At 32.4% G+C, this 27,323-nt stretch overlaps 3 protein-coding genes across 3 annotated transcripts; 1 reads left to right on the forward strand and 2 right to left on the reverse strand.

The window, feature by feature from the left end:
• Positions 1-4,969: 4,969 nt before the first annotated feature.
• On the reverse strand, positions 4,970-6,154 carry LOC116111507 (pentatricopeptide repeat-containing protein At1g12775, mitochondrial-like). Its single transcript, XM_031397688.1, has one exon. It carries the CDS (start codon positions 6,152-6,154, stop codon positions 4,970-4,972), a length of 1,185 nt encoding a protein of 394 aa, XP_031253548.1.
• Positions 6,155-14,339: 8,185 nt separating this feature from the next.
• LOC116111497 (tRNA pseudouridine synthase A-like) lies at positions 14,340-20,444 on the forward strand. Its single transcript, XM_031397675.1, has 10 exons — positions 14,340-14,704; positions 15,739-15,795; positions 16,788-16,865; positions 17,777-17,830; positions 17,956-18,035; positions 18,394-18,493; positions 18,578-18,640; positions 19,358-19,639; positions 19,835-19,895; positions 20,010-20,444. Exons 1-10 carry the CDS (start codon positions 14,432-14,434, stop codon positions 20,114-20,116), a joined length of 1,155 nt encoding a protein of 384 aa, XP_031253535.1. The 5' UTR covers positions 14,340-14,431; the 3' UTR covers positions 20,117-20,444.
• Positions 20,445-21,343: 899 nt separating this feature from the next.
• LOC116111511 (ABC transporter F family member 4-like) lies at positions 21,344-26,698 on the reverse strand. Its single transcript, XM_031397694.1, has 8 exons — positions 26,673-26,698; positions 25,388-26,029; positions 25,175-25,252; positions 24,289-24,532; positions 23,927-24,026; positions 23,251-23,368; positions 22,075-22,473; positions 21,344-21,541 (listed from the first exon to the last, which is right to left on the reverse strand). The coding sequence occupies exons 2-8, from the start codon at positions 25,985-25,987 to the stop codon at positions 21,344-21,346; spliced, it is 1,737 nt and encodes a 578-aa protein (XP_031253554.1). The 5' UTR covers positions 25,988-26,029; positions 26,673-26,698.
• Between the last annotated feature and the right edge of the window lie 625 nt (positions 26,699-27,323).

Below are 27,323 nucleotides of genomic sequence, written 5' to 3' on the forward strand. Positions count from 1 at the left end.
ATACAATTAGGCTCCGTTTAGTTCATTATTCTGATAGCTTTTAGAATAATTTTTTGAAAAAAGTTAAATTGGGTGGGTATTACGATGTAGGATTTGGAAATTAATAAAAATATCTCTTATATTTGTTTATTTACTAAACACTACTATAATAAAATATTAAAAATTAACAAAAATACCTCCAATCCACCTATTAAATATGGACAGCCGGCCACCACCGTCGGAGGGTGGCCGGAGTGTTTTTGCAATTTCTAAAAAAAATATTTGGGGGTGTTTAGTTAAATTAACAAATTTAGGAGGTTTAAAAGAAATTAAAAAATATAGAATAATATTTTGGGAATAATGACATTTTACTGTTTAACTTTTTTAGGAATACTAATAATAGTATTCCCAAAAACGAAACAAATGGAGCCTTAAGGTTTCCGAAATTTTTTTTAGATTACAAATCAAATACGGTGCAAATACTTAGACTTACATACATGTGTTTCAATAAGGAAAATGACAATTTCATCCTTGAAGTTTGGCTTAACTAATGCTTTAGTCTTAAGTCTTATATAATTTTTTAGTAACGTTTTAGTCTCTGCTTTGCCAGCAACGTTTTGTCTCGATCATTGGGAAACTTCTAATGCCAAAATGTTACTAAGAGGGATCAAAACGTTACCAAAACATTATATAAAAACTAAAGTTGTTTAAGTTAAACATCAGGGATGAGAATGTCATTATGTACTTTATTTTTTTCCTCGTAAGTTAAAATATGAGCGTTGGAATTGCCTTTCCTTATTGCATGCATGATCTCTGTAACTATATAGATTGCTTTAGAATTCACTTTCCGATCAGCTGCAAATAGATCATGGAGATTGTGCTTTATCAAATGGATTAATTTCCTCCAGGACTATGTAATTTGATTTGTAACTTTTAAACCCATTTTCTTCATGTGGTGGATGTGTATTGGAGAAATATTAGCAAATTACAGAGAACAAAAGAAAAATGCTAAGAATATACTATAGGATCTTAGTTTCTTCTATATTTTGGTAAATACTGAGAGCTAGTGACTTATGATTTTCCTTTGAAAAGGGTTTACGAGAAACGTACCATATGTGGCTATAAGTATGGTTATATACTCTTTCAGTAGAGATATATATGATAGATGTAATGTATTTTAGTACGTATTCGATTCCTTATGTAAAAGGAGTGTCTATCATGAGATTGTACATATACTAGATGGCATGCGTGCGCATTGCGCGGGTTTATTTATTAAATTATTTTGATTTTATTATTAAATTTTTATATTTTAAGAAATCGTAAACGATTATTGTTTAAAAAAAAAATGTCAAATATTAATTATAATAGAATATTTTGTTATTATTATTTTTTTATTTTTTTATCCGGTTTTTTATGTTTAAAGAATTTTTTCTTTGGAAAGTGTCGGTTCGATTAAAGTAGAGTATCTTCTGGCATAATGAGAGAGTTGTTATCTTTCATTCATAAGAAAAATACATAAAGTTTAGTTATAAATTGAAGACTGTAATAACATCTGTAATGGCAAGAGAAATTGTTTCAACATCAGATGGTCCGCCTGAACTGGAAGGTATTCTACAAAACCTTAAAGCCATGTTGGACAAACTCAACACTGCCAGAGTAATGAACAGAGATATTATGAATGCTTTGTTAAAAATAACAGGCTCAACCATGCATGTAATATTCAATTTACTGAAATGTGAATCCCTGATTATTGCCAAAGAAAAGGAACCTGGTATTCCTCAAGGAAAAAAATAGAACTATGTCTGATGTTGTTGCTTGGGACGATAAAGAAAAGGAACTTGGGAAGTTAAATTTACAAATTTCTAAGGTTTTGTAGAATATCTTTTAGTCCAGACGGATCATCTGATACTACTATTTGAACTGCAAAACACCAAGCAATGAACGTGTAAAAGTAGATATGTAGAAGGCATATAAGAAAAATTAGTTGATGTTATTTATTGTATGTTTCTGTTAGTTTGGATTTTGGATTGACAATAGTTAGTCTTTCGTCTTACATTTGTTCATGATATCTGTGTGAAATAAAATAAAGATTTGAAGGTGTATTCGTTGTTAATATACAATTGATTCAATATTATTACAATCATTGATAAAAAAATATAAGCATGTCTATTATTTCTGTTTTAGGTACTTAGTTTTTTAATTAGAATATTTAATATTTATTATATGATGTTAATTATCGATTTAAAAGTATTTATATTAGTATGTGTTGTTATTATAATCATAAAAAACAATATAATGCGGATTATCTATATCTTTTATTCATATTAATAATGTACATAGATCATGTCAGATTATTCCATAAGGGATATCAAGCGCTATTTCTTTTGCAATTATCAGAGATCGGCGTTGATTCAGATCCGAGATTATATCCATGATTGAGTCTGTTATTTCTAATAAGCCATTCATCATTTCTTTGTTCTTCTCTCTAGCAGTAGACAATTTCTCCATGTTGGCTTTTACGTTTTGCAGGATATCTTTCAATTCGACAGACTTATCTAACATTGTTGTTTCAATTGTAGAAATGAAAAACAAACTTATAAGTGTAGATGTATAGGAGAAATATTAGAGAAATTGTTGGGGAAATATAAGAGATATTTTTCAATGTTATTTACCGCTTGCTCTTGCTTTTTTGGCTTCTAGATTGATAATTATTGGTTTCTTGTCTGCCATTCGTTAACAATATGCAAATGAATTGAGAATAAAGATTTGAGGATGTTTGAGTTGTTGAACTGGTTATGTTTACATGCATATAAATAATAGTGAATGGCATTTTACGAAGAAAGAATATAAACAGATATAATGCAAACAGGCAACTGTTCATTAAATAATATTATCTGTTAAGTTATGTTTAAAGCAACTATTGATTCTTTGTACACTGTATCTGGAATCGTGTTTTGTTGGTTTTTCGGTTTCTGGGTTGACAATGGTTCGTCTTCTGTCTGATATTTGTTAATGATATGTCAGTGATATGATATAATTAAAGTAACTATTTGTATTTTGTTCAATGTAATTGGAATATTTAATATTTCAACTTTTGGATTATTAGTAATATAGTTTCACCAAGTTAGCAATATATTTTATCAATCGGATTATATTTATGTTTATCTATACAGGAAAATATGTAATATATGTGTTGAATATATGCGAATCATCATGACTCAATCAAATTAAGATGGGCATGTGAAAGATATTAACAATCAATATTGTTTGTCCAATTGTTATTTTTTCCATTTTAGTTATTCAATTCATTTGCAATTTTATTAACTAATAACTGTAGATTTAATATGAATGTGGTATGATTATAAATAATTTTAAATCTATTTAGACTATTTTATTATTATTGCATATAATTTTTTTTTTTTTTGATACAATTACAATAGAAATACAATATGTGTATTCTTATGTATAGCGTATGTTGCGAAATCGTTTCACTAAACAGATAACTCGATTCTACAAATAACATGACAATTGTAAATAATAGTAACAATCATTCAAATCAATACCAAACAAGAAGATTATAGAAGCCAAGATAAATACAAATAGTTTTGAGAGAGTAATTGAATGGAATGATTCAGTTTGTCTAGAGGCTTTTAAAATGGCCAACCTTTGATATAGGTTAAAGATGTATTAGGAAAAATACAGATGAACATGTAATTGTACAGAAACAGTATAAAATGTAAACAAAACATTGTTCGGCAATTGTTCGTAATAATATAACACACATTGTTTGGCAATGTGTGATTCTATACAATAACATATGTGCTGGGAAAAACATATACAATAACATATGTGCTGGGAAAAACATGTATAAAAAATATTTTCACTCATATCATTGAATTAATCTAGAGTGAATATATATGTCTCATTTTTATTACATATTGTATTTAAGACATACTATTTCATAATCTATAGAGCATCTCTTGCAACTGATATCACTTGGCCTTGTTATTCTATCCCAGTGTATAACGTATTCATCTTCTTTATTGCAAGTTCCTAACATCCTTCGCTTGAGGAGAATGTTTGTTGTTGGAGTCATGGATTTGAAAGTCTCTTGGCAATTCCTCATCCTTTGAAAAGAATCCGGTTGTTGTACCAATTTGAGAAGACTTTGTATACCATTGTCATCATATATTTTTAGCAAAGCAACTGCAAAAATATATAGTGCTTGCATATTTTGTCTTTTACAGGCTGCACCTAGCATAGGTATACTTGTGTAAATATCATGTTTGATAAATACTAAATGTGTTCCAAGTAGTAATAATGCATGTTCATTTTTTATGTTTGCCAAGATTTGTAAAATTGAAAGTCCTTCTGCTGTAATTACCGGTAGCTTGTGTCTTTGTTTGAAGATGTTTCTTTTACGCAGCACTTGTTTTGAGTTAGATTGTATATATAGAAATTTACATTTGCAATTGGATAGATAAGATCGATATGAATTGTGTATAGCAATATATAATAATTGATATTGTAGATGTTAGTAATATTTACATCAAGTGGATTGATTGTAGATTTTTATTGCTAGTTTTAGTTGCTCTGACAATGATTTGCCGTAGTATTTCTTGTGGTAGTTGTAAGAAACTTGTTTTCTGTACCGCTAAAGAAGAAGTAGTATGCTTTAGCATTATATAGATATATAGACTATGGTTTACTTCTCGATTTTATTCTAATTTATGCAGTTATCACATATTATAACATAATTTGTAAAAATTGATTAATTTATGACAGGCTTGAGTCCCATCTCACACTAACAAATCAATCCTCTAGTTCTTTCTTAATAATAATCTTCAAGTGATCAAGTCCTAAGAAAAGATTTTAAAAATAAACTCCATTTAAAAATAAAATAAAATAAATAATTAAATACATGAAGACTTATGATAGAAAGAAAATACCATCACAACTTGAAGATGGTTTTTTTCATTGTCAACTGCGGTCAGCACTTTTGAGGAGGGAACTGAGGAATCAACTTCAATAATTGTTTATCCTTTGAAACTAGATCTGTGACCATGGACAATGTGTAATCATTTGGCATCACATTTCTGTCCTTCATTTTGTGAAGAAGTTCAACCGCTTTAGCTTCCTCATTGTTTTCTAAGAAACCTTGCATCAGAATATTGAATGTAACAACGTTTGGAGCAAAACCTTTTTTTACCATATCCGATAACAAATCATACGCCTCTTGTAGTTTCTCTTCTCGAACAAACTCATGGATCAAGATGGAATATGTCACAACATTTGGCATTATGCCTCTTTGAGGCGACTTCTGGAATATCTCCCAAGCAATTTCGATCATTCCCTTTTTACACAGTCCATCAATGAGGCAGTTGATGACTCCAATATCAATCTTAAAATCATAATACTCCAAAGTACGAAACCAAGTTGCTGCCTCCAGAACACGGTCATTCTTCGATAGACCATCAATCAAAACACTAAATGTAAATGAATCAGGAGCGACATTATAAAGTTTCATCTCATCAAATAGTTTCTGTGCAGTTAGAACCTTATTTAATCGAAAATATCTACTTAACAAGGCGTTATATGTAAATGCTGTTGGTCTAATTTCCATTAAAATCATTTTCTTGTACAGAAACATAGCTTCCTCTTCCTCGTCTTCATCCTTGCTAATGGTGTCGATCATAATATTATAACTGTCAACGTTAGGCTTACAACCCATACTCTCCATATGGTCCAGCAGATAGATTGGCTCATCAAATTTATGACGATCNATATCCACCGTACATATATTATCTTTGACTCCTACAAGAACACCAGCGAGGGGTCCCACATCTTCATTTCTCTGAACCTTTTCATCAATGGCTTGTGCTTCTTTCAAGACATTGTTGGAGAGGTGAAGAAAGGAGTTAAGCTGAGGCTCAGTGAGTTTAAGACGAGTTAAGTAGGATTCGGCCAGCTGAGTGGCGGTGACATGGCGAGAGAGGAGGGAATGACGAATGGAGAGGATTTGGGATTGGGGTGGTGACGTTGAGGACGGATGGGGTTGTTCGATGATGGGGTGTGAGGAAGAGAGAATGGGTTTTGTGTGGAAAGAGCGAGGTTTACTTTTGGAAGGTAAGAAACGAGAGAGAGAGCGTGGAGGGTGATGGAGTGTTGATAGCATTTTGGAGTGAGAAATGAGCGAAGCCTCAATGGGGCTTGTCTTTTATTTCAAAATTTGATTGTACCAAAGGGATTTTTAAAAGAATATTACAAACTCTCAGGGATTTTTAAATCATATAAAAATCATACTTTGCAAAAATGGTAGAATAATTAAGCGATGTTTTTGGGTTATAGTAATTACTCTGTTTTTAATTAACAAAATAATTAGATGAATGAAATTTGATTAATTAATTCAAGAAAATAAATTTTATATAAAAAACTGATAACAAAGCAAACCTTCAATCCTTCTTTTCAATAAGCTCCTCTTCAATCATTAAGCAAAGAAGGTTTGAATATATATCATTATTAAAATAATAAAATAATATCAAGTAATTAATCATACTTCCCAAAAACTAACAGAATTAGTAAAATAAGCATCTAAATTTTAAATTTCTCACCAACACCCTCTTCTTCACCTCTTTCATTTTCTCACAACCATAAATATACAATCCAAAACCTAATAATTTAGGTTCATGACTCTTCTTTGGTGCCACCATTCTGCAAGTTTTCTGTGCTGTTGGTTGGAGCAGAGCGAAGGATTTGCAAACCAAAAGTTCCCGCTGTCAGGTTCTTTTATGTATCTGTCAATCTGGGAATCCTTCGACAAATTGGAGACAGCAGCATCTTGTGGCGTTGAATTTGCAGTTTCATGAGTAGGTGGAGCAGCCACATTGATGCTTGGCAAAAGGAGTTTTATCCATTTTGGAATCGACAAGAAGTTTATTTAACTCCTCAGACAATCATCCATTACTTGTTTATGAGTATATTTCCTTGAATTTGGCAATTTGCATCACTCTTTTGTTAATCCTTAGTCACTTATTTAATCTTTCATGATTATCTCCTCTTGTCTGCCTTTTTCTAAATTCTAAGTTTTTGAGTTATTGTAAAGTCAATATGTTGACGACTCTGTACAGCTGCTGTTAAGTCGACTTATGTGGCCATGAAATATATCTGATACGGCGGACATCCTGAATTTAAAATTTATTTGCCCCATTAATGTTATATTCAAGTGGCGAACTGGCAATCCATGGTTAAGGAATTTGAATCTCAGCTTATACGACTTATTATCTGTGACAGAGAATTTTTGGAGAGTATGGACATCATTTTCACTCACATATCTCGGGGTGTCTCTTTACGGCTATATATTTGACCATAGCACTTATGAAAGATTGCCTATGCAGCTTAGTGGATGCTACCGTATTTAAGAATTTTTCCCGTTACACATCTATGACAACCACTATAGGGCCGTTTGAATCGGAGATAAATAAGATAACGGAGGCAACCTTCGTTTATTTTATCAAATTCATATGTTTGGTTTACAAGTAATAAAATATTAAGGTAATCTTTTATTACAAAAAATGTTTACTGTTGGTAATGTAATGGGTAATCTTATTATTTTGCTAGGGAGTGTTATTAAAACATTACTGAGGTAATCTGATTTTTCTACCCATTTTGTACTTAATTAAAAACCATTTCAGACACAGTTGCCCTCAAATGTCTACCAAATAACAATTAGCCCAGCCTCGCTACATTTGAAAAATTAGCCACAAAAAAGTTTAAAAGTTAACAAAATACCCTCAGCCACCCAAGACCACCGCTAGCCGTGACTCGCCACCGCTGGCCACAAGCATCAGTCACCGTAATGGTGTACGACCAGCGGGATCTGGGAAGTCATGCACCGATAAGGCCTTTTTCGGCCATGGATCACAGATCCATGGCTGGAAACGACCAGATCTGATGTTTCCATGGCCCTTTTTCAGCCATGGATTTGTGATCCATGGCCATTTTTGGCTTTGCCGACCACATACGACAAGTCCTGCGCCATTTCGTCGATTAGGGTGGATGGGGGTGATTTTGCTATAAATTAAAGCTTTATATAGCTGGGGTGTTTTGGCAAAATTTCAAATGTAGGGGGTTAAAAAATGATTCAAAAAATAATAATAAAAAATATTATTATTTAATATTTAAAAAGGAAGGTAATTTAGTAATCTATATAACATACCCAGACATTTATCCTTCCAACCAAACATATTATTCACTAATTTATTCGAACCAACTAAACATATTTTTTAAACATTCTTAGTAATATTCAAGGTGATCTTTCTTTCCGTTAATATAATATACCCCTGTAATAAAACATTATATGATTCAAACGCCCCTTACTTGTAATGGAGTTGATATTCCTCTTTTAGTCATTGCGTTGCAGGATGGTTAAAAAAACTGATCTGCAAGGGAGGGTAATTAGTGCCCAAATTTGTTACGGAAAGGGAAGACGGGTAGCTTGTGCTCCTAAAGAATTGAGGAAGATGAGTCTATTGAAACCACATCCAAACACATGCAATAAAATAAAACAGAAAAGTAAATAGGACACTTGATTTATCCTGGTTCGTTCCGATTAAGAAACTATGTTTAGCATTCAAATAGAGATTTAGTATTAAGTTTTGAAACTCTACAGCAATTAAAATCTTAATGACGGTAGCTTACTCTCTCTATTTTTTCTTCAACCCTTGGTTTCTCACTATTACATCATATAATAAAAAACCTTATCCCATTTGAGCTTACCTAAATCTAACTTGACACAGTCCCAAATATTAGTAAAACAATAACAAGTCTAATTACTAATCGGGGCTTTAAGCCCATGCAAAGTACGAATCATATCCAACAGAGTCGGCCTTGTTTGAATGTAGTAGTGATCTATTTTCATGGGAAATTGTCTTTTGTAGTTCATAGCATGCTCCAGTATCGTTTTTAACAGAAGTAAGAAGATAATCTTCATATCATTTCTTTTGTCACAAATTTGGTTGTATTGAAGTTTATCTAGGCAAACATAAGGCAGTGTTGAATGTAGTACATGGGTTCAATTCACAAGTAGTTCATATAACAAATGTGTAGCACCACTCTGTTGCGGTGATATGTACATTTTCATTTACTGCAGTTTTTTATATTGTGCCCCAATCTTTTGCCTGATAGTTAACTTGTCTATTTAACGCAGTACTGCTCACAAAATCTGTTGTGTCAGTAGCTTTTCCACTACAGGAAGTCAATTAGTGTATCTTCAGCCTGAAAAAAATTTGAAGTTCAAGTGGTTCGGTGGATGAAAAGTTATAATGATGGCCGATGGGCAGAAGGAAGTGTGAAAGTACCTGAGGTTCGGTGAGGATCCAAATAGGAAACAATAGGAGATTTTGAGAATATAAACAGAATATGATTTTATTCAGAATTTTATTGTTGCTGGTGTAATTTAAGCTGCAAAATGTGTAATGCAAATGATCTTATCAGTTTTTTGTTATCGTATATATGAATCTTAATCTGGAGAAAAAAGGCAAATGTATTATTACAAACAATATTTTTTTCATTTGTTAATTGTAGTGATAAGATTTAATTTTGCAAATTTCTCTAACTCTTTCATTACGGATAACCAAACCTATTGTATAAAAAGTATAAATCAAACTATCGAACAACCTTCAAACCCCTTCCATGCATCCCAGTATCCCTCCACTTAACAATTTGCAAAAACTGTAAATAACTTATTCAAGAATTACTTACCTTGACGAAAGAAGCCTTCAAACTTCGGCTGGCCTCAATAGAAACTGAAAATGCTTCGGCCATTGACTTTGGACTTCTTCCCTCTGTGTTCGAATACAAAAGCCCTCCCCGACGTTGGTTTCCCTCTAATGGCAAGCGATCGATAAATATACATCTAGTGCCCATGTGGGAACCTAAACCCAACACCATTTCAGTAACAAACACATCAAAAAGATCTAAGGGTTTATATGTCCTTAAACAGCATAACATACACATAATGACTTGACAAAAATAGTTATGACTTTGTCAACTTTATTGTTTTAGCCTTCAGGGGTCAAAGGGTGGGCGCTAGACATTATATTTTTCCAGTATGCGCAAGACATATGGCCTCCTAAGTGACTCCAGCAACCCCATGAAAACGTCAATTTTGTGCTGATCCTTGCACATTGCCTCCAAAACATCTATCCTCCACACTGGGGTTAAAAAATCCCAAGTCTTCAATAACTGCAAACAAACGCTGACTTCTATCCTCTGTTTCATCAAAAAATGCAGCAATATTTTCTATTCCTCGGGAAGCAACCTCATACGTATCCCTCTACTTCCATATTTGGCCCACCATTTCAGAGATGCCCTCCTCACTTCTTTTCCTCTTCTTGCTATTAGAAGTCCTTCGAGTTCCACCAGCTCTTGAGCCAACTACATCTTCCTTGCCTGGAACATTACTTCCAACATCAACATCCATTGTTTCGTTGTTGGAATCAAGATCTTCAACGACATCAGCTGGGGTCTCCACTCCAGCTCCCCCTGCCCGGTCCTTACCGAATACCATGACTAATGTGCAGTGGCGGACCTATGATTTTTGCCGAGGGGGGGCTTCCGTGGCTCTGCCATTGTTTGTCAACAACTAGTGAAAACTTTAAAAAAATCACCAAACCTTAAGCAAAGAAAATAATACAATATCAATAATCTGAAAGAAAATAATGTAATAACACGATACTTTACCACTTGAATAAATCTATGGAAAGCAAAACCTTGAGCAAATTATGTTGAAAATAACATCCAATTCACGAGGAAATACAAGAAAATTTTTACGTGGAAAAACCTCTTCAATTAAAGTGAGCAAAAGACCACAGGAATCTAACGATCCACTTAAATCTAATACAATTAAAAGAGTTTACAACAATCACAATCCACAAAAAATGTTCTACACAAATTTCTTACTTCTCCTCTTTTTTTTTTTAAAGTTTTTATTTTTTTTATTTTTGCTTTCAAATATTATAATATAAATTTTCATGACTTTGATCAGGCTTAGCCTAAACTAAAGGAAACCAAAACTTAAATTAAGTCTACGTTCCTTGACTTTTAATATGAATTAATAAAAGAGAAATTTTTCTTAGTATAAACATAGATAATAACTCAAACTTCCTTAATAATTTTGAGTAGCTAAACGATGACGTTTGAAATGTAGGAAAGTAGTGGGTGAAGGATGAAGAATAACGTTCAGTAAAATATAGTTAAGGTTTAATTTGGGAAAGCAAAAACATTCTTAAACACAAAACAAACTTACAAGATCCATGCTTTTTTCCATCAAATTAGAATAAAAAACCTCCAAAAAATAAGCATTATTCAACCCTAAAGTAAAAGAAAATGAAATGAACAATACACATACCTAAAACTGATAAAACAGAAAACGAATCTAATTGTGGCACCTTGATTAGTGAAAGCTTCAACAATTTCAGTCTTCAAAAATTTTAAGAACGAATAACATAGAGAAAGTGAAAGAGAGGATGGGAAAGTAAGGAATTTTAGAGATAAAATTATAAAAAACAGGTGGACGTAGAAAAGAGTGGAGAGAGTTTTAAACTTTTAATATGATGTAGGCATAAAATATATATATTAATAACAAATTTTTTATGAGTCTGGATATATGTATAATATTTCTTATTTTTTTAAAATTATGAGGTAGGCCTGAATATATATATATTAATAAAAAAATTTATGGGGTCTATATAAACAATTTTTTTTTTTTTTTAAATGTGAGGGCAGGCTTGGGCCTACCCTCTAAGGGGCTGGGTGGTCCGCAGCGGACCCAGGATTTTTGCCAAGGGAGGGCCTCCGTGATTTCGCCATTGTTTGTCAAACAACTAGTGAAAACTTAAAAAAAATCACCAAACCTTAAGCAAAGAAAATAATACAATATCAATGATCTGAAAGAAAATAATACAATAACACAATACTTTACTACTTGAATAAATCTATGAGAAGCAAGACATTGAGCAAATTATATTGAAAATAACATCCTATTCACGAGGAAACACAAGAAAATTTTTATGTGGAAAAACCTCTTCAATTAAAGAGCGCAAAAGACCACGAGAATCTAACGATCTACTTAAATCCAATATAATTAAAAGAGTTTACAACAATCACAATCCACCAAAAATGTTATATACAAATTTCTTATTTCTCTTTCTTATTTTTTATTTTTTTGGCTTTCAAAGATTATAATATAAATTTTTATGACTTTGACCAGACATAGCCAAAGCTAAAGTAAACCAAAACTTAAATTAAGTCAATGTTGCCTTGACTTTTAATATAAATTAATAAAAAAATTGGAAATTTTCTTAGTATAAATATAGATAATAACTCAAACTTCTTTAATAATTTTGAGTAACTAAAGGGTGATGTTTGAAATGTAGGAAAGTGGTGGGTGAAGGATGAAGAATAACGTTCAGTAAAATATAATTAAAGTTTAATTTGGGAAAACATGAACATTCTTAAACACAAAACAAACTCACAAGATCTATGTCTTTTTCCATCAAATTAGAATAAAAAACCTCCAAAAAAATAACCATGATTCAACCTTAAATAAACTAACATGAAATAAGTAATACACATACCTAAAACCGATAAAATAGAAAACGAATCTAATTGTGGCACCTTGATTAGTGAAAGTTTCAACAATTTCAGTCTTCAAAAGTTTTAAGAACAAATAACAAAGAGAAAGTGAAAGAGAGAATAAAGAATTTTAGGAATAAAATCGTAAAAAAACAGGTGGACGTAGAAAAGAGTGAAGAGAGTTTTAAACTTTTAATATGATGTAGGCGTGAAATATATATATTAATAGCAAGTTTTTTATGAGTCTGGATATATATATAACATTTCTCATTTTTTTTTTTTTTTTAAATTTGAAGCTAAGCCTATATATATATAAAGAATAGTTTATGGGGTCTATATAAACAATTTTTTTTTTTTTTTTTTAAATGTGAGGGGCCTACCCTCTAAGGGGCTGAGTCTGCCCATATGTCTGAGCATATGAAAATTAGCTTATAAACAGCTAGTACTTATAAGCTAATTTGAACTTATAAACATTTGAAATTTAAGTAGTTACGTGTTTGGTTAAAGTATTTATAAGTGACTGATAAGTAATTAACGTATTTGATAAGTGACTTATAAGTATATTTTATTATTAAAATGACTAAAAAGGGCGCTATAATAACATGATTTGTTTGAAATATAAAAATAAGGATTTCTTATAGAATTTTAAAATTAAATAAGGATAATGTAGTAATATACTTGGTCAAACCAACTTATAAGTAGAGTGCTTATAAGAAAAAGAAAAAAAGTATCTTCCCCCCAACTTTATTATTTTTTGCTTATAAACCCAAAAAAGTTATAAACAATCAAATCAACTTAATTTTAGAGTTTATAAGCTAGTTCGACAAACTTATAAGTTTAAACAAACACCCCTTTATACAATAGAACATTCAGAAATGAAAAACATATAATCCAAGACAAACAATTTGCATTCAAACAAGAGTTTAATTTGACAAACAAATTTTAGAAATTATATTGCGGATGCTCAGATGGAGAATCGAATTGAGACCGTATACCTATCTATACGATTCTCAACCTCAATTCGTTCTAACCATCTAGACTAACCACAGTCCACAGATGGTCATATCAAAGTATTGAAGTAAAAAAAAAAAAAGATAAATATAAAAAATATATATATTTTGAAGCATTATTTTAAGGGGTTGAAATATAAAAGTGAAATTACAACAAATTTTTTTAATATTTTACTATAAAAGTTTGATAAACATTTGAATATTTTATTAGTAATTTTATTATAGTTTAATTTGGAAGTATTGAGTATTTATGTTTGACTTAATAACTTGTTCATTAGTAAATTTTTTTGGTTTTGTTTTACACTCGTTAAAATATTATAAATTTATTTTATATCGTCAATCACAATCATAAATATATCAATTATAAAGAGTATTATAAATAAATACCTATATTTTTGTATAATTGATATCCAATATATTATTTATTATAAGTTTATTTACAATTGTTTTATTAAGTTTAATTAATGTATTAGCCTCCTAGAATGAGGTTTTGGCTACGCCCTATTTGGGATTAGAATTTTTTGTATTATACATATTTATTCGAATGTAGAGGTTATATATATATATATATATATATAATAAAGTGTTTTTTTAATTAATTTTAAATGTAGATGACATCATGACAAGCACTAAAAAAATATATTTTTTGTTGAATTTCCATTAAATATTAGAAAATTATGATCCTGTAATTTATTTCTTTGAACTTTTAATCTTTTGTAAAGCCCTTCAAAGCGCCAACGTTGAAGACACAAGAGAGAACCCTCAAAAAACCCTCAGTTCCTCACTATTAAGGTCTGTAAAAGAGCTCAATGACAGAAAATCCAAAGCATTCTCTTGACACCACTCCTGAATCTTCTCAAAGGGCTCTAAAGATCCCAAAAACCGTGGAAGATCAGACCAACAACAACACAGAACAAAACCCAGAAGAAGAAAAAGAAGAAGTAGAAGAAACAAAAACTGCAAAACCCATGAACCAAAGCCGTAAACTTCAACGCTACTTGGTGGCTATTGAATATTTGGGGACCCGGTTCTCTGGGTCCCAGAAGCAGCTCAATCGCCGTACGGTGGTTGACGTTCTTGAGGTAGTTTATTAGACCTCTCTGTTTGGTTGCAAAGAAATGAAAAAATTTTGAACTTTTTTGTTTAGGTTAAATCAATTGGGTCAGTTAAGTGAAAAATGAAAAAAAAAAAAAAAATTGAATTGTTTTGTTGTCTTGAATTAGAGGGAGTTGCTACAGCATGCAAAATCTAATACCAGGCCGGTAATGTTACTGGCCTAGTTCATCCCTTTTGGTATAATTTTTTCCCATAATGATTTTCTTTTGGGATGATAGTATGTGCCAATTTGGTAATATTACCGGCCCAATATTTTGGTTATAAGTAACAGTTTTGGTTTGGTGTACGGTAGAATATAAAATAGTTATATATATTGACAATTGATGTGGTAATAAGCATTGCTATATGTAACCAAAATATCTGTAGTTGTAGCCTAAACATCAATCCAGTAACTTTGCCGGACCTAGTATGGTATAAATCCCTTCTTTTAGGGGTCTGATGCAGTATCTTGCTTGGTAAATGTTACTGTACTGATATTTTAGTTACATGGAACGAGAAATTAGTTGCTTGAAAATCTGTTGAAGTTATTATAAATGATTTTTTATTTACTAATATATGTAACCATTTTTTATTCTATAGGTATTACATTGAACCTAAACATTGTTACCTGTAACTAAAATATTGATGTGGTAATTGTATTGGGTGGGTTGGTATTATCGTTTCTTTTGTGAATGATTTGACTTATAACCTTACCTAATATTTCAAAGCAAGATCAATCTGAAACTGGTATGATGTTTTATCCTACAATTGTTATAAGGCTTATGTTGCATTTTAAAGATAAAAGCAATGTTCCAGGAATATTACCAGCCAGGATATTGCATACTGAATTACTATGCTACTGGGAGTAGAATCTCAGGATTTGCATTTGGGTTCTGTGTCATTCCTTGGAGAAGGTGAAGTACACCATAGAGTGCTCATAACATATGCATCTATAGTGTTTTTTTGGTTTTGTTTTTCTTTTAAAGATTTGATTATAATAGATTTAGTTTTGTCTGATTAGGAGGCATTTCATAAATTTATTGGGCAGCCAGTTTCAGTTTCTATCTCCAGTCGAACTGTAAGTATAGAGCTTGCTTTAAAGCTATTATTTTGATGCTTTATTTGATTGGGTTTATGATATAATGGTATGCTTTTGGTTCAGTAGATTTTGAGATATACGAGTGTTTGAGCAAGATTAGTGATACTTATCATAAATTTGAATGCGATTTGCAATGTAAACATTTTGTATGCAATTGATTGCGCATATGACACAATTTCTTAATTCAATGACAACTTTCCTCTTCACATTGGTGGTATATGATTATATCTCATATATAATCAAGTCCAATTGGTTGATGAAGAATATCTTAAATTCATATTAGCTGCTCATTTCTCACTTGTTCGTCTCACTTTTTCTTCCTTATTTTCATCTTATCTTACTTTATCATTAATCAAGTCTAACATGGTTTTTTTGAAGAATATTCAAATTCAAGAACTTATCCTCCCCATCACCCAAACCCCCCCCCGGCGAAGTTGATTCATCGTTTCTCTCATTTTCTGTTCTTCTAAGGTTTCATAATTGATGCATTACTTTCACTTAATTAGTGATTGGTGATTGTAGAAAAGTTCAAAAGGCTAAATGGAAATGCATGCATGTATGCAAGACTTTGAGGACGTTAGAGAGTTGCAACCTATAAAAGTAAAAGGAAGAAGTGCCTTAAAAGCTTAAAAGTAGATTGCCAGACTTTTAACTGTTGGATGGTACCAATGAGAAAACTGCTTGTAATTTGTAATGCCCTTAAACCATAAATTCAACTAATTTGAACTTGTTATCGAACTTGTGTACCCTGGAAAGTCTCTGCGACTTTTCTCGTCACACAAAACTAATTGCTACATGATATTGAGCATGTTTTTTAGGCAAGAAGACTAACAATATTTTATTTCTTTTTAGAGATAAATAGCATGTAGCAGAAACACCATTTGCACATGGCACAAAAATGCTATAGACAAATATCACCCTAAATCTTTGAGACATGCATGAAAACAATTTTTTGATTCTTGTTCCTATAGGATACAGGGGTACATGCCTTATCAAATGTTTGCCATGTAGATGTGGAACGCATTAGCAAAAGGAAGCCTGGTGAAGTGGTATGTTGCCTATGAATTACTATTCTTTTCCTTCTTTGATGTTTACATTTTTAACTTGTGCTGCTCAATTTACTATTTTTTTAGTCTTACCAAAAAGTTATTGTATATATATCACATTTTTTACACAAATTATTTAGGCAATTAGTTTTTAGCACTTTTGATGGTTGAGATTCAATACAACTTGCACATTTGATGTACTTTGAAAGGTACATAATTCAAATACAATCTCAGTGATTAAATGCTTTAATCTAACGACTTTAATAATTTGTTTGTCAATATCAAATGCGTATTACTTGTGAAAAATGTACTTGGATTGTATTCTTTCTGAAAGACCAGTGAATAAATTTTCTATTTTACAAATAATATGGTTTTGGTAAATCCATTAAAATAGACAATTGTGTCTCTATGAAGCAGTTTAAATGACAAAAATGGTTTCCTCTTCTACTTTACCTTCAAATGAGATGTAATTTGATTGTTATTTGAAGGAATATGGTAAATTGTAGGAGACTATGTTAGGGTTTTGGTTAGAGAGAGAAGAAAGGTGGAGAATTTAGTGTGTGCTGGACTATCACAATCTTACTATTGCCTTTTTATATGTTATTTATTTCATACTAATGGAAATGAACCTGTTTTGGACATTTCAGCCAATGAAGACTCACAGTGAAATGATATAAAAGATTTGTACCTTGTTCAATACAAATCACTGTGAATATTACTATTTACTAATGAAGTCTGTAACAAAAGAAAATAAGAATTAAGTTGACTAAACTCTTAAGCAAATACCTAAACATCCTATGTCTGTAAAAATACTGATTTACCTACTGATTGCAAAATAATCTTAAACTGTCATTGTTCCTCTCTGCTTTTTATATGGTTCTCAAATCATTATTTTCATCTCCTTTAAAATGCAGTTACCACCTCATGAACCTACTGTGGTTAAAAAAGCTCTGAACCATTTCTTACAGGTGTGTATTCTTATGATCCTAGAAGTTTTAGATTAAGGATAAAATTGTGGCTGGTTCCCTATCTATTGTCAGTTCATAATACCACCTAGATCTGACAAATTTTTGGTTTTTTTTTCTATTGTAAGCGTGAAGGTGATATTATGGTGACTGATGTTCGATGTATTCCACCTGACTTTCATGCAAGATTTAAAGCTCAAGAGCGAATGTAAGTATTCCTGAATTAAAGTTATTTTTGTGTTTCTTTTCTGAAAAGTTGTTTGTAGAAATTACATCCTCATATTGATTTATATATATGTTTATCTCTGATATAATGATATGAATCGGAGGCTAGATTAAAAAGAGTGATCTATAACAGAGGATTTTGACACTATTGGGGTGGTTTTGGCTGCTTCCTCCTTTTTGTTGTATTTCCTTTTTTGGTTACCACCATTGTCTCAAAATGAGATTTTAGATATATGTTGCCAAATAGCCACCTTCCTTAACTGCTGATCTATGTTTTGACATGATTATATAAATAATGTTAGAGAGTACATTTCTTAAATTTGTGGTGAAAATTGCTTTAGGTACTTTTATCGGTTATTGTCTGGGCCAGAGCCTTTGTCTATTTTTGAGAAAGACCGGGCATGGCATGTGCCTGAGGAGCTAGATCTTCATGCTATGCAGGTTTGTTGACCATTATGCGTACAGAAATTTATTTAATCTTCGGTTTACCTGAAAACACAATTTGGTTAATTTAGAATAATGCAGGAAGCATGCAAAGTTCTTCTTGGGTGTCATGATTTCAGTTCCTTTAGGGCATCTGGCTGCCAGGTTGTTTCTCAACCCTTATTAGGTAGCTTTAAATTTATTCTTTTGTATCTGTTTGGTGTTCATTTGATACCAATTCTATAGACACTTGGTTGTTTATTTTTCTCATCTCGTAGCCAGCTAGACCATACTAGCAAACCTGAAAATCACTTTTACCTCTGACTTGTAAAATCTTGCGAGGATTAAACCATCATAAGTTCAACCTAAGCAACATGAAAATGAGACTAAAATAGAACATTTTATTTATCTTTTTTTGACTCAGATGAGTTTCATTTTGAGTGTGAGACCTGCTTATTGAAAGTGTACTTCCAGTAACAAGTGTGCTACTCACAATATTGGTACCTCAGAAATTTGAGCCAACCAATATATAACTTGATTACATGTACTCTTAGCTTAGTGTGAAGAGTTTGGACTTGAGACTACTTTCTTCTTTCAGTCGGTGGGAGCAATGACTATTGTATTATCCACTTCCAGAGCTGGACAATTGAATTTTTCAAAGATGACGAACAAAATGAAACGCCTTTTTTTTTTTTTTTCAGCGGACTTGAAATGCAGCTTTATATGTACCATGAGTAATGTGGCTAAACTCTGCCATCTCTTTTGTTTTCTTTGCTTCCAATTTCCCTTATTTATTTTGAACACTGGTGCTTGCAACAATACTTGAACATATGGTTTCTTGAGCTAACAGGATATGTAAAGCCTTTACTTGATTATTTGTAGGCGAACTCGCCAATCAGAACAATAGACGAGCTTCATATTAACGAGGTGATTTCAACTCCATATTTTCCTTCCAATATGGAGAGGGAACAAAACAATATGAAAAGGGAAGATTCCTGTGCAAGTGACTCCATCAGTTCTGCAACTTTCCTTCCTGTTAGTTCTATTTCCAACAGCGATATATTAGGGACATCCAATGGTGGAAGTAATTTGGAATTTGGCATAAGGAGAAGGCATCATAACTATTTGGTTAAAGTGCGTGCCCGCTCTTTTCTCTACCACCAGGTTGGGATTACACTTTTCCATGCCTACTTTTGCCAGCTTATTTGATTTTATCTTATTTTTTATCACTATTATAATCACGTAGTTTACATGATTACATTTTCCTGTGTTCCATTAGTATCATGACATTATAGCAAAATTTTCCCTGGTCACTAGTTGAACAGTTCCAAACTCCAAGTTTTTGTCTCTTTTCTACAGGTTAGGCTGATGGTTGGGATACTAAAATCCGTTGGAACTGGAGATCTTTCTGTTTCTGATGGTGAGGCTACCTCTTTATTATCTTGTATATTTATGTTGATCAAGAAAAAAATCGTATATCATAGTCTCATTTTGAACTAACTTTTTTTTCTTATTCTATGAAAAACTGTATCAGTTGAAAGAATCCTAAATGCGAGGACGGTGACTGCTGCAAGTGCCATGGCCCCTGCATGTGGTCTCTACCTTGGACATGTGAAGTACGATCTTCCACAAGAAAACTAAAGAAATTATAAGTTCAAAGACATTTCAGATTTCATTCACTGGTATAAGTCTGCCGTTCAAAGCGATTATTTATCATGTGCTCATCAGATAATGCAATTCTGGCACAGGTCTTCAGCGCAAAAATACATTGACCCTTCGGTTGCATTGAGCCTTTCAGGTTTTCTCCCTGGGGATGGAATTAAAGAGCAAAAATTACATCATATCAAATTTTTGACAGTTTTGTAACTATTTCAGGCATATGCTGTTTTTCTTAATGACTCTAGCCTCGAGTGTTTTTACTCAGTCCCTTGGGTTTATGATCAGTAATTGCAGTTTTCTTTTGAGAAAATGCCTTGTCTATAACTTCAAGAATCAATTGATACTCCATTTTTCATCATAGATTAATGGTAAGACCGTAAGAGATGTATGATGATATTTCTTGACCATAAAATCTCTAGAATTTAATCAAAATTACAAGGTCTTTGACATAATTATCATCAAAGGATGTATTCTGAATAAAGGATCGCAAACTCGCCTAATCTTTCTAAACTGAATTTAATCCCAGAATCTTTATACAATTACAGAAGATCTCACAAATTAAACTAACCAGTACCCTCAGATATACTAGATACTACTCATAATTATAAGGAGATTAAGTGTAAAGTACAATCAAATTGATACAAATAAATGAAGCTGACCAAAGTGGAGCTTTGTGCAAATCGTTGAAAAAGATCAATTTCAGTTGTTTGGCCATGGCTTCAAAGAACTTGTTCGGAGAAGAAATGATTTCGAAGAGAGGCGTAAGATGCATCACCCATGTTGCTGATATATTGTTACCAGAGTTCAGAAGCTCAAGACGCAGTTAGCATTCTGCAAGAGAGCATAGTAAAGAGCTCAAAAGCTCAAGACGCAGCTAGCATTTTGCAAGAGAGCATAGTAAAATGTTACAGTGGCCGCTTGAGTCGCATAGAGCCGACATTTTCAACCCGAAGGTCTGTGGTGGAAGTGGAACTTCAGATTTGTTGAATCACCTCCAAAGCCAATAATCACTATCTGTTTAATTTGCAGTACAAATATTACTTGCTACCAGAACACTGCACTCATATACTGGCATTGAAACCATATAATAGAACTTTGAATAAGAAGTTGTACTGTGGTACATGTTTGACAATAATAAACCCGACAAAATTGCGAGAACAGTCACATTTGCCTAATCTTATAAAAAGTGCTTACAAACAATTAAAGGACTTACTTCATTAAAGACTCGATAGCTGCATGAATGGAATTATTATGAGTAGAATCCTGACGCTGAACCAGGGAGTGAGGTCCATTCCAAACTGATTTTTGACTGTTGGGGAAGAGAATTCCACATAAATTCAAAAGCATGGGACTTTCGAATTGGAAGTTACTGTACAGCTTAGCTTTTCCTTCTCGTTCTTGTGACTTCTATAATTTAATCAAACCAAGAAGTCAGATAACATTCATGTCATCAAATTAACCGAAATGGCATAGTATAATACACAATAAAAACTAAAAGGAAAATAAAGCACCTTCAAGCATAATATGTCAATGTTTATATGCCTTTTCTATCAGCTGGTGTCATGTGATAGACCGTAGAGGACAACAATTGTTTTAAGTTCTAAAATTTATGGGGTATCTATACCAATAATGACAATTTATATAACATATATTATAATGACAAACGGCAGGGGGACCAGCCAGTGCAGCTCTCCAATTGAAGCCATAATTCATTTTTCATATCAAGAGCATGTTTGCTATGATAAAACGAGAGACTGCAATGAACCCTAGGCATGCTGAGTACCAAAGATTGGTAGGCCTCCATTACTTTAATCCTCTTGGCCTCTTTGTACTAAGCCAACAAATATTAAAATGGTATCAAAATAGGTCTTTCATCACTGTTCGTTTATTTGGGTAAAAGATTGTATCTGCAATGCCATTCATTAAAAAAACTTATGTACCTTATCTGTTTTCTGCTTAACTGCCACAGTTTCCTCCTCATGCCCCGGGGAATGAGTTTGGACTCCTGTTCCAAGCTTCTCTGCTCTTCCTGGTTCAGATTGTCTGATAGACTCTCTTGAGACTTCACCCTCACCTTTCTTCTGAATCTCTGTCTCATTCTCTTCTCCGTCTTCGTCTTCTTCTTCTCCATCCTCTTCTTCTTCATCCTCCTCGTCCTCTTCCTCTTCCTCCTCATCTGCCTCATGCTTCCCATCTATATGGCTATACTGAGGTTTTGTACTCTCCATTTTCATCTCCTCTCTTTTCCCTTCAACCTCAGTATCTGCATCAGGGTCCTGTGATTCACCTGAATCTGATGATGAATCCTCACCACCAGGACTTTCTACAGGAGAAGATTCCTTCAATTAAAAAAAAAAAAAAAAAAAAAAATCATTTAGAACATGTTCAATTACTTGTTTCTTACACAATGGAGAAAAGGAAGGTGCAGAAAAGCAAAAAACAGATGCGTTATCTTTGACAATTTTGAGCTTTCAAATATATAAATGTATGATCTATGTTGGATTCAGGCAGCCTTTTCTTATGTATCAATTATAGAGCAAATTAGTAGCCCATATGTTGTTAACACAATGGTATTTACATAAGAATACTTGGTTCTATTATTTACAAGAAACAAAAATTTACCAATGAAAGGGACAAAGAAGTAGTCATTGCACTTGGCAGGAACCAAAATATAATAAGAAAACAGACAGCCGAACAAATCCTCAACAACCTTGGAGGTCAGCAAATTTACTTCATGATCAATGATCCAATGAAAATCTGCCGCTAAATATTGGCGCCCTTCATAACATATGTCTTTTCCAAAGAAGAAAATTGCCATGAGAAGCAATGACTTCAACACCCCAGTAAATTGACAACATAGTCAAATTCGGTTAACTTATCATAGATTCTTTTCTCCTAATGGCCGCCACCCAATATCAAACTCACAGGCTTGCAAATTTATTGAAATGTAGTCAACAAAAAAAAAAAAAAAAAAAAAAAAAAAAAAGACAATACACATTTACCATACATTGGACTTGCAAGAATGTAAGGTAAAAATTTCAGTTATTTATTAGTAGAAGGCATATGGAATCTTTACTTAAAAAAACAAATAATAGTAATTGTATCTATTGCATTACCTCTTGAACATCAACAACTCCAATTTGACGGTTAGCAATTCGAGCACTCTCCTCACGCTCCCTTTTGCGGCGCTTTAGAACACATATAGCACATAAACAATCGTGTTTATGACGCCTTCTGCAAATAAATAAAAAGTTTACTGATAAGAAAAAAATGCTTGAATTATAAAGAATAAGGAACTATCAAGATAAAGTGACTGCAAGAAAAAGTACAAGAAAGGAAAAACTTATGTCCTGTATCTAAGGTATTTAAACTCCCCCTATAATTCCATACATTTATCATCTATAAAGTGTCTCATCATAGAAGTTTAATGTGAAGCCAGATCTTAAACAAATATAATAAATATGAAGTTCCTCAGACCAGATCACAATAAAACCACATCCAAACTCAAAATTGAGGTCTGGAATTCACCATAATATATACTGCGTAGCAAGCAAAACAATGAAATGAATGAAAAGAAAGAAATATCAAAAATCAAAAGTCAACCAAACGAATTGACCAACTCACCAAAGTTAGCTTTAGTGAAGCTCAAACATCAGAACTTGATAAATAACATAAATTTGATTACCATTACAAATTCAACATGAGACACTCCACTGACATCACAATAACAACAGAAAGAAACAAATTACGCTCCCCACACTGGGAAAGAAAAGGGTATCTGCACAAACATACCCATGACGTTTTCCTGACTTCTGCTTTGGTTGGCTACCTTTAACTTGTACTTTAGCTTGACTGGAGTGAGCAACATCTTCAACTTGAATAATTTCAACACCTAACAAGAGAAAACAAATAACGCTAAGGCCGCTGCTAGAATATGGAGCCCATCAGTTTTAACCAATATAAACACATATGCACATATATACATAAATGCATTTTATTCGGAAACTGCACTACATACATGTGTAAGGTTGCACAACAACACTCAATTAGCCTCCAAAATTAAGCAAAACAACAATAAAATGTGTACACATAATTCAGCATAGTGAAAAACAAATTACAGTAACTAGGAAAGTGTACAAACATGAAACTCTCACCATTATTTCCCTTTGGTTGCTCACTATATAACCCAGCTGCTGTCCAGTACTTCATAAAATTTTTCTTCACCCGCTTCATAAGGTCCAAGATATAGTCGCCTTTGTTGTTATATTTGTTACAGTTCTCCCAGATGTACTGTACATCCTTGTAGACATCTTCTGAATTCATATACTTATCACCACTTTCAAGACTCGTGCATATTGTTCCAAAATCCATTGGTGTATCTATAACATCAAAATAATCCTGGTTCCAAACAGTATTGCAGTCTAAATTAAGAGTAGGAAAATCTTATTCATTAGAGTGAAAATTTACGTATATTAACACACACACATGTTGTATCGTCATGGTATAGAAGGGGAGAAAACAAGGAGAAAGAAGTAAAAATAAAACTCAATCCTTCACAGCAGGCATATATAAGAGAGCACTTAGAGCGTAAGACACAACACACTAACCAATAAATAACAAAAACCTTAAGTAATCCAGTACTTTTAGCTTATAAATTCAAACAACATAGAGAAACATATGAGCATTGTGATATTCAATATTTAAACTCTGCAGAATATTATTAAAACTTGTCCAACATGAAGAAATGAGTTGAGATCCCCATGGATTGAAGTTTATAATTAAGAAACAATTGCTAAAAGAAAAGCACTGATTCTTGCACATAAATATACTTAAAAGAAAAGCACTGATTCTTGCACATAAATATACTTTAACTCTAAGGTATTTATCCACACAACTTAAAAGACAACAACATTAAAACCAGGAAAATTACATGAGCTTCAACTCTCTAGGCAATTCTCTAGACATGAAAATTCTCTAATTAAAGCATAACAAGAACAGAAGGGCAGAGATTCCAAAAGCATTCCACATAGAAACACTTACAGGTATTCCCAAAGCTTCAGGATTCACAGGGGCATTAAAGGGCTCAGCTGCTTCCATTTTCATTACCTTCTTAATTACCTGTGGAGGAATAAACAAAGACAAAAGTCAGTAAAAGTAGATCTTTTATTTAGAAATCTGCAGCTTAAAACACAGACACAAAATGGTACAGTCAAGCATATTCAGCAGAGATCCATTCCAATTTTCTTAACATACCATCAACGCAGCATCTAGTTCTTCTCTGTCATATTGAGGATCCATACGAGGTCTCTTATGTTGTTTTTGATAAGAACTCTCACCTTGTGTCGCAACACTGTTGTCAGTGTTGCCAACACTTGAACCACCCAAAGCCTTTGATGACTTAATCTTAATGCTCCCAGCTTTCTTTATTGTATTCCCTAGAAGACCCATTTTCAGTTCAGCCAATGACATGGCACTATCCTCCATTCTGTCAACAATGCCACATTGTCTCTCCAAACCCATTTGCGAGCTACTCTTATCAGTATCACTAAGAGAAGAATCCAACATTTTTGGAGTCTTCAACTTCACTTTCACACGTCCAACTGGCTTCCCTAAAGTCTTATCAACTGACCCATCAGGGTTTATATTTGCAACATTCAGGGGCTGATCAGTCCCAGTTGAAGAAGGTGTATTAATCTCCATTGGTGACTCATATTCATCATTTCCATACTCATCCACCTTATCAGAATTATCTTCTGTGTTATTGAGACTAACAGCATTTGATATCGCCTCCTTTTTAGCTGTGGCAGATGCCCCTTTAGGTTTTCCTTTTTTGTGCCCCCGCTTTCGCTTCATGTTTAAAGTTCCACGAATTAGTTTATCCTCGCCCCTCGGATACTGCAAGCAATGACAAGTTGAAACACAAACTAAATAAATCTATAAGAAACTCACTACAAAACCATTAATTTGTATTCATGCGCCATCAAAATGCTAACCCTTTTAGTGAACACATACAAATCAAGATACAAATTTTCCATGATAATTAACAATATTTTCTAGTAAACTTTCTTGTTTATCGGACATTTTCCATTGAACTCTCTGAGGTTTAACTTTCACAAGCAATTTCTGCCTATTGAAAAATACACACACAACCCAAAAAAATTAAAAAAAACCCTTGAGATTCAAGCTTCATTTGAATTGTACTAAACACAACTTACTTATAAATGTAACTCATTGTAACACTGAAAACCTACTCTTTTTTTCCCCAAAACAACTAAAAACCCTAATTTCGTAAATCTAAATTCCCCATAAACAAACAAGTCCCAAATCTTGAAAACCCAGAAAACGATGAGCTTCAGGAAAACCCTAAAATCATTCACAAAAACAAACCAAAATAAAGTTTCAATCTTTTCGAAATCAAGCGCAACCGCAGCTTTTAACTTCGAAAAAACTAAACAAATTAAGCTAAAAAAATCATAAATACAAGAAATTAGATTAAATTAAATAATATTAACACAAAGATATAACGTTGGGCTTTTACCTCGTTAATGAATCCGAAGAGACAAAGTTAGCTAAGTTAAGTGAGATTTTTTGATTTTTTTTTTTTTTGTTTTTATAGGTTTCGGGGAGTACGATGAAAGATGAAAACAATATTAATAAAAATAATTATAAGAAATTTTTGAATATTCGAAGCTTCTTGTAAATTATAACAGGCTTCATTGGAGTAACGACATCGTTTTTGTTTAAGTATTGGAATCAGAATCTTACGGGCTTTGTTTCGATGTTTTATCCCTATCCTATTATACTATTATACCATAATTCTATTATTATATCTTAAAAACTTAAAACACATTTATTTTAATATTCTCAAAATTTTATTCTACTTTATTCATCTCACAAAATATTAATAGTTACATTTTTCATAAAAATAGTTTAATTTTTTTAAATAATATTTTAAAAATCATCAAATAATAAACCAAATAAATTGAATACATTGTTTTATTTAATGTGAATGTAATATTTGGAATGAATAATGATAAATTGATAAACATTTCTTATAACTTTTTCTCACAAACGTTAACGTGACAACTTGCAATTGGTAAATTCGCATTTGATCTGATAGGACTCATTTTGGGCAAACGAGACATATTACGAACTGATCAATTACAAGTTGACACATCGCATTTGTAAG

The sequence above is a fragment of the Pistacia vera genome, unplaced genomic scaffold (assembly GCF_008641045.1).
Source record: "Pistacia vera cultivar Batoury unplaced genomic scaffold, PisVer_v2 Contig640, whole genome shotgun sequence".
Classification (NCBI taxonomy): domain Eukaryota; kingdom Viridiplantae; phylum Streptophyta; class Magnoliopsida; order Sapindales; family Anacardiaceae; genus Pistacia; species Pistacia vera.